The 17170-nt window shown below is 37.2% G+C and overlaps 1 protein-coding gene across 1 annotated transcript in view; it reads right to left on the reverse strand.

Annotated features, from left to right (window-relative positions):
• The window catches only part of TMTC2 (transmembrane O-mannosyltransferase targeting cadherins 2), a 254191-nt gene that overhangs the window by 71461 nt on the left and 165560 nt on the right, over window positions 1-17170 (reverse strand). Inside the window, exons 5-7 of the mRNA XM_037389907.1 lie at window positions 7218-7303; window positions 6197-6381; window positions 4419-4497 (exon numbers count right to left, since the gene is read on the reverse strand). Coding sequence (XP_037245804.1) covers window positions 4419-4497; window positions 6197-6381; window positions 7218-7303 — 350 coding nt within the window. The remainder of the gene's footprint in view (window positions 1-4418; window positions 4498-6196; window positions 6382-7217; window positions 7304-17170) is intronic.

Consider the following 17170-nt stretch of genomic DNA (forward strand, 5'->3'; position numbering starts at 1 on the left):
GGTTTGCATTAACTGTATCTGAAAATAGCCATTCATATATTAGCTGGCAAGGGCAGATGAAGTACAATCAAGACATTTGTCTTTATGACAGTATCTTGCCAATCTAAACCTGAACAATGCCACCCCAACATCTTTCTTGTTACTGCTTGGTACTAAAATAAAGCCTCCATGGTCCACCTCACACCACTTAACTGGCAGGAGTATGAATTACTGTAGCAGGTGGGCCAGTGTGGTTTTAAAAGCAATGTAATACAATCAACTGTATAATATCAGATTTCAAGGAACGCAAAAGACATCTAGAGCAGAGGCTGATCGTTAAGCAATCCTAATATTGGCATTAAAGTGTTCAAGATCCCACAGGGACCATTTTATCTTTTTGACCCTAGGCTTTAATTGAAACTTTAAACAAAATATATTACCTATTTAATGCAGCTGAGCTGGACTCTGGCCTTTGTAGTGCATGTTGCCATGCCAAGCAAATTAATCTGAGTAACCTTAGCACGTACTTTTTAATTTACATCAAAGAAATATGACAGAGAAAATAAATACCAAGCCAATCCTATACAGTTTGTTGAATAATTGTTTTGATTCTAGTTTTAAAGTTTTAATTTTTAGCTGTTTTGTGCTCTTTTGAGAAAAAAATTAAAAAAAATAAAAGGTTTTACTTCTTGGTACAAAGCCAGAGGAACATATGGTTTCCTTAGCTGAGTTGTTGCACACCTGGCAAAATAAATCACAGCAACAGGAGACCAAAATCAACCCTGCAACTTTTCATACGCACAAACTTACAACATCTGATGCTGGTATAGTGGCCCTGCCTTTTGTACCATGAATAAATGCCAAGTCAAATGGATGGCTTGCTTCTTGAGCCCAAATACTTCTTGTTGCTTTAAAAGGCAAGTTACTTAGGATGAGAGTCATCAGGGCAGGCTGGCACACCAGAGGAATGAGTCACTGGGCCTGTCAGAGTGAAAGGCCAATAGAAGCATGCACAGGAAAAGATGCATAACGCATACAGGGAAAGCAGGTGGTGTAAAGGCTTAACACTGCTGGAGCGTTAATGCTACCACACTCGGAGTGCTGGAGTTCAAACCTAATTCAGTTTAAATAGTTCATCTCCTGTTTATTCTCTTTCTAGTATGTCAGGTACTCCACAGAGGGGAAAAAAAGCCTCCATAAAATCTTCAGTGACATGATTGGATAATTATTAAAAATTAGAGGAAGCACTGTTTCTTACATCACATGCCAATATCTGGCAATACATGTACCACTGAACCAAGCAGAGTCATCGCCAGAGACTCTGAATACATTAATTACAATAACGGCAGCAGACAGTCCTCAAACTGTAACTATTCCTGGATTTCATGATAAGCTGTGGAGACCTTTTCCACCTGCAGAGAGACAGGGAAGGACCCCTCCTTCCCAAGCAGATGGGGAGCACTCCCCAGTTTCCACCCCCCACACCCTTCTTCCCCAGCAATGAGCATCCAGTGAGTGGGCACAGCTCAGTGTCAGGTCCATACAGTTCCAGGCATATGAGACAGGACTGGCCTATTTCAGTTCCTCTAGTCTCTCTTTTAAAGGCAAAAAGTAGGCAGACAAGTTTATGCAATGCTGTTTATCAAAGAAAGTGTTAGAGTGAACATGTTTGTAATTTTATCTTGAACATCAAAACAGAAATAAACAATCGATGCCCAATGACACAGTATGAGCTGCTGATGGGATGCACTCCCGATAATGGATGCGGTTGCCCTGTTCTCCTGCCACACCCAATGCAAAGAGATGACTAAATAGGTGTTTTGGATTTACCTCACAAACTTGAGCTAGTAAGTCTAAGCTAGTCATCTCAGTTCCTTTTACAGGAGAAGTATGCTTGCAGGGGATCATTTTTATAATCTAAAATAGATGTCAAAGTCAGAAGGGCTCAATTACTCCCCAGAGGTATCTTTTTCTCTCCACACTATACAGTGATGCTCACCTAGCTCTGGCTTGTCATCTAACCTTTACACTGTTACAGGTAGGAAAGACTAACCAAAGTAACTGCAGTCAGGTACACTCACATGGACACATCCAGGACAGCTTTAAACAAATTTGTCTGAGTCCTGCTGTTAATATAGCTGCACTGCATTCAATTCACTTCCCTACCCTTTATATAGGCTCTTGGGTTGCCTTTGCAGCACAGCCAACAACTCATACCTCAGCAACTAGTGCGAAGCAAGTTCTGATAACCATGCAACAGCTGCCATCACAACATCACCAAAATACAAATATATGCTATGTTAATGATAAGGTGGACTTTACAGAGCTCTGTAATAGCCGGTTGCTCTTCGCAATAGGCTGAAAGGGGCTAAGGTAAGCTCAGTTGACCCTAACTTGTTACACCACTAGGACCTTCATTTGTGAAGTGCTGATGGTTGCCTAAAGGAAACAGAAGCCAGAGTATGGGTTAAGCAGTGGAGGGGGGAAGTGTAGCAGCAGCCAAGCCCAGGCAAAGGACTGAGCTGGTCTTTGTGTTCACTATCGCTTTGTGAATTAATAAATGCAAATCCCAGGAACAGAGTGAACTTGGACGTCATGGACTGTGCTTATAAAGAAAGCTGAGAAAGGCCTCCTGAACCTAAAAAGTAACTAACGGGCAAAAAAGTAAAAAACTGAAGAATTTTATAGGTCATGGTTGTTCTAAAGGGAGCATCTATTCACAGAAAAAGAAAAAAGGTGGCACAGGCCTGCTTTGTGATGGAGCAACCATCATGCTACAAACAGGGTTGGTTTACTTTTCCAATTTCTGTACTTCTGAAGAGCACTTTTATCAGAATTATGAAATATACAGCTGTACTAAAAAGGGCAGTCAAACTTCAGAGGATCACTGGAGCACTGCAGTACTTCAGCAGTCACTAAAGGACACCAATAGTAAGCACAGGTTTAATTCACAGAGGGTGGTGACCGTTGATAACCCCACCAAATTTATCAGCAAATGTTGATAAATAAAACTGACAAAACAATAGTTCCGCCAATACTCTCTATGAAGAAAAGAACATGCAATAATCAACTTGCATATTTTAGTGATTTTTGCCACTTGCATTAATCTGATAAAGCTCAGCAACCAGGGAGAAGTAACTCTCCACTGAAATGTATGAAGTGTTAAGGAAATGTTTATACTATTATTGGCATTAGATGCTTTGTCACTGTGACAAGAGGAGTACTTAATTTAGCATTTACAGAGATTTGCAAACATGTAGTATCAGTTACAACTACAATTTTACAGTATTTTTTTCCTATGCCTTAGTACTTCTAGGGAGCTAATAAAAGATGCCTTTCCTGTATAAGTAGAGTGAGTGACGCTTGCTTTCAACAATGTGTCAAACCAACGGGTACAACCAATGCATTCCCTCATATATTAGGCATTGGGGGGCGAGGGTACGGATGACAACACACACCACAAAACCCCACATGCTTCCTGTTGATCCTGATTGTTTCCACATATATTTTTAATTGCTCTACTTCAAACTACTTAAAGTATCTTACATCCTTTTCTGTTCCAGATAGGAAATCAGTGTCTACTGGGCCAGACACTGAGTTTGCTTAGCAGAAATACATGCCCTTTCAGAGAAAAATCCAGTTAAAAGCATCTCTGAAATAATGAGGAACCTGCCCCTTCGTTTACAGATCTGAATATTATAAATAATAATTCATATTATCTTCTTCCTTTTATCTGTTTAGTATATGTTCTATAAAGATGTGATGAAGAATATGAGGAGCTGAAGTTAAAGTGTAAAACCAAAAAAACCATCTCAGCTAAATTAATGTTTCTTGCAGTACTCAAAGCACTCTGCTAAAATTTTGAAGACTTCTATCATTGTAGATGTCTTAACTAACAGTACATCATCTGGGAAATAAGCTTTTGGCACAACCTAAAAAAAAATAAAAAAATCCGATGATCTCTGTGGTCCTGTTTGGACATTTTGTTGTTTCAGAAGGAAACTTAACATTCAAAACCCACGCTAAGTCTTATGTTATAATCAATCTCAGTCCACATTCTATGAAGTTTCGAAGATGACTAAATGGGAGATTTTTTAAAAAAATAATTATTAATTGCACATGAGTTCTCCAGGATAGTGGATGAGAGACTGTGGAGGCAGAGAAAAACCCTAATCCACGCATTCTAAACTTAAAAGTGCTGTATGGACACTCTTAAAGGTATCTAGTATCTAACTGTCTCATCATTTATTGTGCCCTATCCAGCACTGAAGTTACTGACAATTTAAGCTCTGAACCTGGTTTGCTTGTATCTACTGAAGGCATTTTTTTGTTTGTTTTATTACCTAAATCATTTGAGCACCAGTTGCTTGGCTAAGTTTTTTTGTTTCACCCTGCCTGACTCCTCAAGTATCTTTCTGAAACACTAACAATGCACTTACCCATCATGTTGTATAAGCTCTGTGGTGCAAACTGCCTTGGCATTTTCTGTATTGCTTCTTTGTAAACCATAAGGGCATCCTGAAGAGAGACACACAAGTGGGACAAATAACTAGTAAAGCATTGATTTCAAAAGTAGTCTTTCACAGAGAAAGCAAAGCCAGACTATCTTCCTTCCCCAAGTGAAAGGTGCAGAGAGAGAAAACACATCGGCATCATAAATATCATGGAAAATTCAGATTTCTCATTTACAAATATTTTATCAAATTCAGTGAAGCTTATTGACAAGAGATCAAATTAGTTCCAATATTGCAACTTTTTTACCAATCAGAAGTAAAAGGAACATTTTTTTAAACCCCTCAATGACGCATGAGCTTATAAACATATACAAAATTATACAGGATGTCAGAGAATATCAAACTGCAGACAAAGGACCTTCTGATGACTAAGCTACTATAAGTGACCTAAAAATAAAGAAATCATTGTCTACTGTCAAGTAATAACAAAACATAATCCTTACAACTCAAGTCTGCTCCACACAAAGAATGAGATGTACTACAGTGTCAAGAATGCCAAAACTGGATTCCATTTGCAAATGTGCTGTGCCTTGAGTTACTCGAGCACATACTTATGATTCATTCTGCACTTTGGATGCTTACTGGCCAGTCTGTTAGCTCTGCATCATTTTCTACATCATCCCATCTAACAGTCATAGCTTGTGAAGGCTGAAATATGCTTGACAAAAAAAATATCTTAAGTGTGTGACCCAATCAGGGCTGGCTCAGACTGCAATGACTACCAGGCAGAAACCTGATGGTTCATATTCTTAAAATCCCTTGCACCTCCCAGGCATTGAACTCCAACTCTATACTCTATCAGCCATGCAGACAACATGCTGCTGTTCTCTTACATTCATGGATGTATTAGCTGTCTGTGTTTTAAGCAATTAGTAGCTGCCATCTGACAGAACTCGATTCAGCAGACAGATGCCAGAAAATCCATAAGGCTTGTACGCCTAATCTTAAACAGCTGAGGTAACTGCCGTGGTCAAGAAGAGCTATATGAATCAAAACCATGCATAACTCCTATTCTGAAGTATGCCTGGCAATGCAAAGAAAGAATGACTTTCTTTCAAATACGGCTACAGGTCAAAACTCAAACAAATGTCCAGTTTTAGTAATTTCATCAGGGAGAAGGGAGAGGAATCACAGAAGTCACATTTGTACAAGTAAATGAGATGGGATGGGTTGGGTGCTGTGTACAGTTACATTAAAAATTATCCAACCCACTTCAGCACTTAGGTTAAGTTATCTGAAGAGAGCACACAAGTGGGATGTTTTTAATCACTGAAGTTTTGAATTGTTTCAACTAGGTCTTGATTTTGGAGATGCAGAAACAAACATAATTGCACGTTTTCAGCTGAAGATGGGCTTTATTTTGAATTAAAAAGCCAGTACACTTTAGGTTGGCTGGTCTGTAATCAGGCTATATCCTTTGCATATCAGTGACGGGGACAAAGCCAAGAAGAATGAACTAACACATATCAGATGTGACCACTGCTAATGCTGACTCTGACATCAGAACATCACACTGCTAATTAACATTGTCACACCTGTGGCTGTGGAGAATAAATATTCTCTGTAGAGAATGCTAATCTTGATTAAGTGTAATTCAATCAATTTGTGCCTGTGATGTCTTTTGAAAGTCTGGCTGGAAGCAATAGGTATTATTTATGAATGAAGGTTTTATAATGATATTGTAGACAAATCTGGAGTCTTACCTCATAGTGTCCTTGTTCATGAAAAAGTTTTCCTAAGTTATAAAGACAGCTAGTAACAGAGCTTTTATGAGCATGAGGATCTTTCAGATTTTCATCAGGGATCTCTGAACACTTCAGGAAAGTCCTCCTGGCTTCTTCTGTCTTCCCTTGGTTCATCAGGATGATGCCAGTATTTAAATAGGCAGCTGTGAAGAGGGAAATAATGTTATCTTTAAATGGGGCTCCATGATGTTTTATCTAATCTTTGTTTTACTTCAAATTGATATCTGAAGGAGATCCCATGGTTATCTAATTTGCCTTTTGTATAATACAGATCACTCACTGACATAAAGAGGAACATATAACAGCTAAAAGTTCAGAGATAAGGAAAGCAGAAAGTGGGTATAAAGGTTAAGGAAGGAGGGAAGAGGACACTGGTTAGGCAGGGTGCTCTAATTAGGACTGTATCGAGTATATAGTGCCATTGTTTGAAATGTTACAAAAATATATACATCTATATTTATATATACATATATAAGACTTAATACTGAAGCTAGAAAGAAGTCAGCAATCTTAAAAAGCACCCACTTAATTTTGGAACCATCCGATTTGGCAACATCCTATGGATTATTCCCCATTTCTCCCAAGTAAGAAAGGAAAAATGAAAGGACTTCAAAAATATTTGTATTATTCACTCACACCACATACCATAAAAATCAGGGACCAGCTCTAAGAAACAGCAAACAGAAGCCTGAAAATTTTGGGTAGTAGCATATATGGCTCACCACCCCAGATCAGATACATTTTAGGTTCTAGCAGTGCCGCCCAATGCTAATTCATCAGCTGCTTCTTCCCTGCACCACAATAAATGTAGTTGTTGACTAATAAACGCTTGCTTTCAACTGAGAAGTGCACAATTTCACCTTTTGCTTTCAGAATGAAAAACTTCTGAAAAAAAAATAAAGTGTTATTGAAGAGCAGGAAGATTTCCTTAAAAAGCTATAGTCAGTATTATGCAAGCTTGTACAGTTGAAATACTTACAAGCTAGTGTGGGTCTGCTACCAATTGCCAGTTTATAGTAATGCAATGCCTCTGAAAACCTGCTGTTTTCCTGAAGTAGTAATCCTCTGCATAAGGACAAAAAAAAAAGAAAGAAAAAAAAAGAAAAAAAAAGAAAAAGAAAAAAGAGAGAGGGAGGTTACTGCAAAGAGTAACTTCAAGATAAATATTGAAAACAAAACTAAAGTAAAGAAAAATATGCTGACTGGTATTTCAGAAGTATATCAACTCTGCATGTTACTATCAAATTAGTGGCAAAATTATTTTGTGTGAAAACAGGATTAGTTCAGAGACATCAGGTGCATCCATATGGCTTTAACAAAGCAGATGTTAAATGCAATAGTTTTGGCTTTCTTGGAAACCAAGAAATTCATTTACTCAGTTAAGAAAATGGTAAATTGTGAGTTTTTAAAGCAGATGGAGTATGGTGGAGGTATTTGTAACTAAGACATTCATGTTTAGCCTGTCATCTTTTCTTGACTTGAAAAACCAGATATTTTTGAAACACACAATAAAATTAACCACTTAACACTTCACATGTATCACCTTAACGAGCCCCCTTTGGTTGAGCAATTTCACTACATTATTCACTGTATGGCTAAGCACCTACATTAGTTTAATTTTTTCTGGCCTGAACAAATTTAATAACTGAAGAGATATCAAAAATTATACCAAATACTTCCAGTTCTCAGTTAGTTTCATAATCCATGGGCTTTAATTAAAGCTTTTAAGACAAGCATCTTTGGGAATTACAATTACATCTTTGTGCATTACAAAAGCCACCAATAAAAATGCCTGAAAATCAGTGCTCTGGACATCATTGACATTAATTTAGAATTGCACGCTTAAATGAAAACTCAAAGCGTTATAGCGTTCCCAAAGTTTTAGAAGACTGAAAAAAAAGCATATGTAAATGTATTAAGATCCAAAGGATTTAAAATCCTTAAAAATTAGTCATTTCAGAGTGGAGCCTCAGGCCCTGTTATCCAGGGGTAGATGTCCCTCTTCTTATACCTCAAAGTAACCAGGAAAAAATAAATGTAGCTATTTGTTTTAGGTCAGAAGGTTATCATATCTATTTGTAGTTCCACTAACCTACAGCAATTTTCTCTTCTTCCTCTATGCCTTTATCTGCTGATAGCTTTTTGAATGGTAGAGGAGCTTGGACTTTTTCCATCTCCAGTCTCCAATCAGAAAAGATTTTTTCCCTCCAAAGTCTCAGGAAAACTTTGTGAATTAAACCAGTAGACTTCAGGAGAAGAAAAGAATAGGGCAGTTAGCTAAAGAAATAACCACCATCTAAGTTGTTTGCTTCCTATCACTGAGTCAGGATTTAAGAGTGGAGGAATATATCCTCTTTTTTCTGTACAGTCTATCAGTCCCACACAGCCTCACTTTTGAAACTGTCCCTCAAGTAACTTCAATTAGGTAGTAAATCACTTAATATTAACAAAAATTACATGTAGTTGGTACTTCCAGTAATGTGAGCAATCAGGAAATAAAATTCAGGATACTTCTTGGCATGGCACGAAGTTTTTTAACTACTGTCAAGTGTCTTGCAGGTGGCAAGGGGTATGATGGTCAGGATACTAACGATGTTTTCTAAGTTTTCCAGAACATGAATTTTGTTTACTCTAAAAACTTTTATAGACTGTAATTAGTCCAAGGGAAATTACTATTGTTACGGTATTTTGATCCAGTATCCTATTGATGGCAGTAGAATTAACAAAAAAATGACTTGCATGGTCTGACATTTAAGCTGCTTCTTATTTCTTTTTAAAAAATAATATTCTTACAATTTTTGGACAAATTTGTCAAAGAAATTTGATTCTTATTTTAGTTCTAGAATAAATAATTCATATATTAAGTAATACAGTAATTCCTCAACTTGAACAAAATAAATTACTTTGTAAACTGTAAAACACTTGTGCTTTTTGGATTATAAGAACGTTAAGATCTAATTATTACCAAATCTTCTGTATTCACGACATGCTCTAGTACTGGCACTCTTGATTAATTACTTGATCATTTAAGGTCTTTTTTTCCCCCACTACTCTTCCAGAAGACTTTTTTTTCTTTTAAAAGTTGTTCCATTAGCAGACATATTCTCTCTCTGCCCCCTCTCTTCTTCCTTTGCCTAAAAGCCCAGGCTGCTCAGATGCAAGATTTGAGTGCTGAATTCCAGCAAATAATTAGTGTTTTATTTGTACTTATGAGGTTTTGTAAAATAAAAAGAAGAAAAAGATATAATCAAAAATTCTTGATAAGGCATGAAACTGCTTCTCTCCTTGTGAAACTGGTTCTGATTGATTGCTGGTTTTCCCTGTGGCTTCTGGCAGTACAAAAATGACTAGATTTATGAATGTCTAGGTCTAGTTTCAGATTAAACAAAGTCAAGAAAAGGCTTAAAGGAAAATTAAAAAATAATATTTTTAGTTGAATAAAATTAACACTTAGGAAAGTATGCTTCTGAAAGAGAACTACTTTGGATGTTCACCTATGAAGGGATAAACAGTTTTTTAAATAGATAAAAAGTTAAGATGATGAACATTGCATTAAACTTGCAAAGCATTCCTGAATTTACAGTGAATATTAGAAGACTTTAAGGAGCAGTTATTTCACTTCCAAGATTAAAAAAAAAAAAAAAATAATCAGATTCTCTTTAGCATTAATCTCAGAAAAATGTAGTCATAAAAACATGCTCACCAACCTCTGATTACTCACAACATGCAACTGAAACTACACCCAAACACTTCAAATTTAGTTTCCGCCAAAATTAATACTGTCTATGAAATGTCCTACTACTTTTTTTAAAGCAAGTATTATAATCCCAGTTTCTAACTTCATTACTCCTCACTGTTACTTCCAGAGGTCTGCTGTCTCATTCTCCACACAGAAGGAATATAAATGAGCAATAGTTCAATATTTGCTTCGGTCTCCAGTTTCTACAAGTAAAACACCACTACCTTCTTATAAATATTTACCTTTTGAGCAAAGAAAAAAATAAGCCCCAGGATCAAATGACAAAACTACTGTTTATTTCAAAATTAGTTCAAGAAAACCTGCAAGTCCTCAGGTCCTATATTCTCCTTTCCATTACTACATTTCACAGCAACTAAGCCATTTCCAAGACAAAAATCATGCTGATTTTCAGCTAGGCACCACATTTGAGAGGCAGACCTGAGGTTCTGAGGAACAGCACAGTTCAGCCTTGATACCACATTGCTAAACCAGTGGACCTGATCAGCAGAGACAGCAGGGCCAGTGAAGGAACAGCAGCCCAAGGCCAGGGCCCTGGGAGCAGAGCAGGGATCTTGTTCTCCAGGCTCTCTGCCAGCTGCTCCAACAACTCCAAGTTGAGGCAACAAGTCCCAGGGTTGCCTCTGAAAGCATCTGACCTTTAAAATTTTTCACTGTTGTCAAGATGAACGTGAAGCAAAGAGATGGGCTCAAGTGAGGAAAATCTGAAGGAAGCATGTCCTTCCTTCATTACATGATTGCAAAGAGGTCATTAGAGAAAATACTAATGAAAGGGTCCATTCAACACTTAAAGCTTTTTTTCCAGAGAAGCTTAGAGGCTGAAAACAATTACCTTTGCAGTCTGCTAAGTTATTATTAACAACTCTTCAACAAGCTTCAGCTGGAAGTTTGATGATATATTCTTTCCTTCTCCTTCAGAAATTGGTGAAGTATGGGTTATTTTGTCACAGAAATGCTTCCTTTTTCATGGGAGTTGACTTTGTAGTCTCCTTCACTTCTTAACAGAGGCCAGTCATGAGAGTAAAGTTTAATAGGTCTCCTATGTCTTATTTTCACATGCTTTAGTATTCACTACATTCCAGCCAGAAAATTTTCATCAAGATACTCAGAATTACTTTAAAATCACTAAAAATAAAACTGAAGTGTCTTTATAAAGATACATAGAGGGCAAAATTTGAAATATTTTTTTTTCTATGCCAATTCACCTAGAGAATTGCAAAATATCCTTCAAGCAAACTGACCATGGTTGAACAGAAAGAAGTTGTGGTATCAAAAGCTGGGAGCTAATAGGTGCATAACTACCATAGTAAGCTAAACCTGCAAGAAACAAGCTGACTTGCTACAGAATAGAGAAACAACAACAGAGGCAGATGAAGTGAAACCCACAGGCTGTAACAATGAAAGTCAGGGACCTCCTTGAAGATCTTAGCATCTGTTTGTTCAGCCACATTTTTATAATCCAAATTCCTTCTTCCTTATACAACCCATCATCTGCCAGCTGACTGCTGGGGTTGAAAAACTGGCAGTGGCTGATTGAATCTGTGGTACCTCATCTACTGACTCTCAAAACTTTTACACAAAAATTAGTTAATTAGTTACTTTCCAATCACCTGGTAAGGAGTGATAATGGATTGATGGTCTGGAAAAAATGGCAAACTCCTAAAAAAGGTTTGGTCTATGCATAATTCCATCTTTTTTTTTTTTTTTTTTTTTGGTGGGGGGAAGACTAGATGTTTAGCCAATACTTCCCAAAACTAGTAAACTTATCTAAATGCACAATCAAACAATCTAAAGTTTGCTTGTCATTCTTATTACTATCCTTTATTACATTGACAACATCTTTTAAAAGCTCAGGGTGCATTTGTAAAGCTCAACAAATATATAGTTCTACTCCTTTTTCTGTCAAAGGAGACAGTTTATTTTTATCTCATACCACCACTTCCTTTGGCTATAGTAAATGGGGGGGGGGGGGGGGGGGTGGAGTTTGCTCTGAATAACCAATTTCTACATGCAGAAGAACGTCCCTTAGCTGGAGTTCACAACTTGCAGGCACTGCTGAGTCTCCAGTAGCTCACCCCTTGCAGTGGCTGGGGCAGACAGCAACATAAAGCTTCTCCCATAGCCAGGAGTGGATCTGTTCTTCCTCTTCTTTGTTTACACTTTGAAATAATAACTGCTCTTTGCAGGTTGCTGGCAGAGGGGAGAAGGAGCAGAGGGAAAGAACACAAAAGCAGCAGTACAGCACAAACATTGAACATAAGCCACTGGGTGGAGAGAAGCAACTGGCACACATTGAGTAAGTACCCATCTTTTGTGGTTATACAGACCTAAAGCCTTCCTTCTTCCTTACACAATGATGAACAAAGGAAAGCACATTCTTGAAATAAGGATGCTTGATACAGAAGAGTAAGCTCGAGTGATAAACTTGGATGAAGAACTTAAAGTCTTCTGGTACTTTTTAATAAACTTTCTACAGTTGCTAATATACCAAGGTCAATAAATAAAAAAAGCATAACCCCAAAATGCCCCCCAAAAAAACAAAACACAGGAGCAGTTGCTTTAAGTTTGAAGTTCCAAAACTCTTTTTTTTTTTCCTCCAGTCCAGCTCCCACCTGCCAGTAAGGCACATAAAACATTAATTGAAAGATGGAACTTCAGTTCAAAGAAAGTTTACTGACATAACTGGAAAAAACTGAATTCTAGCAGATGGAGAGATGGTGAGCAGGAACTCAGTGGCTCCTCTAGCCTAGTAAGACTAGTACTGTGGAAGAATATAGTTTATCCCCAGAAACACAGAGGGATGAAATTAATTAGAAAAGAAAAAGCTACGTAAACCATAGAATACAAAGTAAACAGGTATAAATTGTCCATTAATTAATTTGGGATTAATTAGGAGTCAAGTTCTAACTATCACAGCAGTAAGATTCTGGAACCTTACAACAGGACTTTTTGCCTGCATTGCTTCCACGTAATTTTACAGTGAAGTGTGAATCATTTATAAAATGGAGGATACGTGCCAACTACTTGCAAGAGTAGCAGACTTCACCCAGTGACTTAGAAAGTGTCTCAGAATCCTCTCTAATGGGAAGAAAAATAAAAAGAAGAAAAAAATGAGAAGCAAGCTCTGGCTATCTAGAAATAACGCACGTCTCTTCTATAGATAGACTTGCTTATTTAAATATATGCAGGAAAACATTTCCCTGAAATGAGTTCTTTGCAACCATTCCGAGTTCTTTAAACTGCCAACATTTACTCATCTTGCTTGACCATCAACTTGAAAAATCTCCCTGCCTTCTTTCTCTGCCTTGGTTTTGACCTAAAGTCACTGAATACTAATGCACAAAACCGTTTTTGGGAACTGGAAAGCAGTCACAAAATATAAACAGGGAGTAGACAGTCTACTGTTTTCATCAAGTTACAAACTATTTTCTTCCTGCTGTAGTCCTATTAAAGCCAGCTGGTCTACTTACAAAGCAGACACCTCAGTGACTAAAGCTGGCATAAACTGACCAAGCTCAATCCACATGAAACTGTCATCAATTTTAAAACGTATGTTAGTGAAATATTTATAAAATTTTCAAGCCAGGTACAATATTGAAATAAATTAATCTAATAGTTTAACCAATGTTGTTTACTGGTTGATAACAGCTAATACAGGGCCTGTTACCCATTTTGCCATGACTGCAGTTCATCTATGCCTCAAGCTACATTCATCCCATTGATTTCAGGTGGGATTATCTACAAAGAATTATGTTTACCTGAATGCTATGCTGGCAAAGAAAGAAATGGAAGAAAATCCTCTTTTATTCCTCACACAGATGTATCTCCAACCACGCAGCAATAGAAGATGTGCTTTGCCTAAGGCGAGTCTTTTGCTGTCATTTGCAAGACTAGTGGGTAGAAAGCCAGGTACGAATGCTACAGCAGCCCAGTACATGAAACTGTTAAGTTGGGTCATTAATCAAGGCTTTTTTTGTTGGGTTTTGTTTTGGTTGGGTGGGTTTTTCAAGTCAGCCAGCCATTTAGCTACTCAATCAAATGAGTGCTAACATTTTGTAAGAGTCTACAACTAGGTTTTATTAACAAGAAAGCCAATCATTAAGGAACAGTACGAACAAGGAAGATGTTTAATGTTTTCCAGTAACATCTTGTTAGCAAGAATGTAAATGGAAGAAAAATCCTTTTTTAATCAATAAGAACCCAAATATACCCAGTACGCACTAACGCAGAATGAACATTCCCTTTGCAGAACTCACCAAGCGCAGTCATCCATAACCCTGTTAGTGTAAAAAAAAAAAAAAAAAAAAAATCAAAACAAACCACCCCCCCCCAAAACAACCTCTAATCTTTCAGATAGTGCAGTCAAAACTTTGTCATGTTCTTCCATTTGTAGGGAAGAGCTTTCTAATGCAAGCAAATTGGTTGGCAAATCTATTTCTGGTCTTTTCTTTGTTACTGGGGCAGTTTGCTTGACATTACTACCATTTCAGCACTGCATCACCTGACAACCCCCCTTTCCTTGAAAGTGGGAGGGCTGCCATAGGGATGAGGAGTAGCATTGCTCCAGTCTTTCTCCCTCCTCTGGACACCAGGCAGCGGTGTGCGGTGACAGCAAACAAGATCTCTATTCCCCGTCATGTGCCCTGGAAGTCAACATAGGTTGAGAACTGGAGAGAACTTACAAGAGCGGCCTTTTATGAAATTGAATGGCAGAGTCCACAATCATTTTCCTAATTTTATAAAATGCATAACATTTCCCTAAGGACTACGAACCACCACAATTTCCAATATCAAGGAATGTAAATGAATAGCTGGGTCACTGAGTTAATTCTAGCTCTCAATCTTACTTACAAAAATATCTGTTCTTCATACAGGCCCTACAAAGAGTCCCAGTGCAGAGTTCTACATTGCAGGATACCAGCAGTCACCCAAGTGACCTTTGGGTTCTACCTCAAGAGCTGGTCTCACAATACAGCAAGATTTTACCAAGACAGCTTCGGTCACAGGAAGACATGGATTTCAGCTACTGTCTTCAATAGAGGAAGAACTAGCTGGCAAAGCAGAGATTAACTCCAAACAGGTTTGTAACAAGTTTGCATTCACAGCTGAGGAAAAAATAATCAAGTACTTAGACAGCAGAGGACACATCCTCTGCTTTTTAACTCAGCATCCTGCATTATAAAAACTATCTGGGCTATCAAGGAAGAGGAACCATAACCTTGACTCATTTCCTACCACAAGAACTGATGCAGCAAACTTGTCTGGGGCAGGTTCAAACACAGTTTAACATAGGTTTGTAGGCTAGTCTGCTTTTAGTGCTTTTCATCTCTGATAGCTCAGAAAAGGAGATTTTTATGCCAGCGCCCTTAAAAGGCAAAAGGAGAGGGAACACAATTTCAGATGTTGTATAGGCTAACAATTACAGACAAGAAAAAACTTTGTTCATATTGATTTTTGCCCAAGGATGCAGAGTTAACTTTGTATATTAAACACTCCGGCAATACCAGACTTCACAGAATTAAAATTTCAGCTACTATTGAAGACTTTACCTAACAGAAATCTAAGAAACCCACATTTATTGACATAAAACCCAAAGTAAATTTTATGGAAATTCATGCTTTGAACTTATTCAAAGGAATTATTTTCATAACAAACTTGTATACACAGCCCTATATCACTAAAGGCAAAATGAGAGATTTTGGGAGAGAAGCAAGGGGATAGCTCTTTGGTAGAAATTATCTTTTATAGGGCATTATATACTCCAAAAATACACTATTTAAAGTAATTAGTATCATGTTAAAGGACTATTCAATATTTATGTGAGATAGCAAACATCCCTAAAATCAGCTGAGAAAGTCAAGGAATGAAGACTACTAATATGGATGACAAGAGAATACTTGAAGCACAGCAAAGCCTAAATAAAAGTGAAATAATGTATGCAAAACTGTCTCTTGACTGATAAGCAATTTTACTTCAGGCATTAATTAGAAGCAATTTGAAACAATACAAAAAAACCCATGAGCTTTAAGTAACAGTCATAAAGAAAAAAAAATAATGAAAAGACAAACCAAACTAAAAATAGTTTGGGTTTAATCTGCTGAATGTTGCCTGGTTTGGAAGAACAAAGTACTGGTTTTCTACAGCTCTGTCCTTGGTACCTCACAGTATTAAAATCATGGATTCCCCTGTTCACAGCCAAACAAACAAACAAACAAAAAACACACACACAAAAAAACCAAGCCACCAATCAAAAAAACTTAGAAGAAAATCTCAGTTTATGCTGATTTACTACCCGATGAAATCTAGCTGAAATCAGCAGTACTACGTAGCTTTCAGAGGTTGGCTTTGGGATTTATTTGTAAAAATTACCTGCAATGCAGTGTCAAGATGTCAGAGAAGCTATTTATAGGAAGCCGCTTTATATGTATATTTGAAGTACAAACTACCTTATTAAAGTCATATCATAACACAACACAATCTCCATTTACAGTATAAAACAACAACTTAAATTCTTTCTGCACTTAAGCTGCTACAAAAATCTCAAATTATTTTGGAGTTGCCAGGCATTTAGCCTCTGATTTTTTCATGAGACATTCAGAAAACCAGGTTCCAAAGAAGAATTCAAGTCCTTGGCCTGAGCTCAGGTTTTTTCCATTCCAGGCCACAGATCCTATCTTCAAGACAAGCCAGCTTACAAGCTATCCTGAGGTAAAAGCTATGCATAAGTTTCACTTACACTTATTTGGACCTGAAAAAACAGCAACAGAATACACCCATTTTAACCCACATCTACAGAACCTACCCTATATCAATGTTAGCAAGAGCTTCCCCCTCCCCTCTTTTGTTTTGTATAAATAAAATTAATAATAAAAGCATTCTTCTTATCTCTAAAAGTTTAGGAAAATATTTAAGGTTACAGAATTGACACATTTGAACACTATGGGAAATGACATGTTCAGAATCAGATAAACCATCAAATGGAGATTATATAATTATGTAATCCAAATTACTGCAGTTTAAATTGTCTTAAATGGCAAAAGAAGCTGTAACTCAGAGCCATGAGGTGTAACAAACATTAAATAAAAATATAATGCTGAAGTCAGCCATTCATCTAATCTTAAATTCTCTATATTTTAATGCATTAACAGGCAACTGCTAAGCCAATCTCCCATTTT

The sequence above is a fragment of the Falco rusticolus genome, chromosome 5, assembly GCF_015220075.1.
Source record: "Falco rusticolus isolate bFalRus1 chromosome 5, bFalRus1.pri, whole genome shotgun sequence".
NCBI lineage: Eukaryota > Metazoa > Chordata > Aves > Falconiformes > Falconidae > Falco > Falco rusticolus.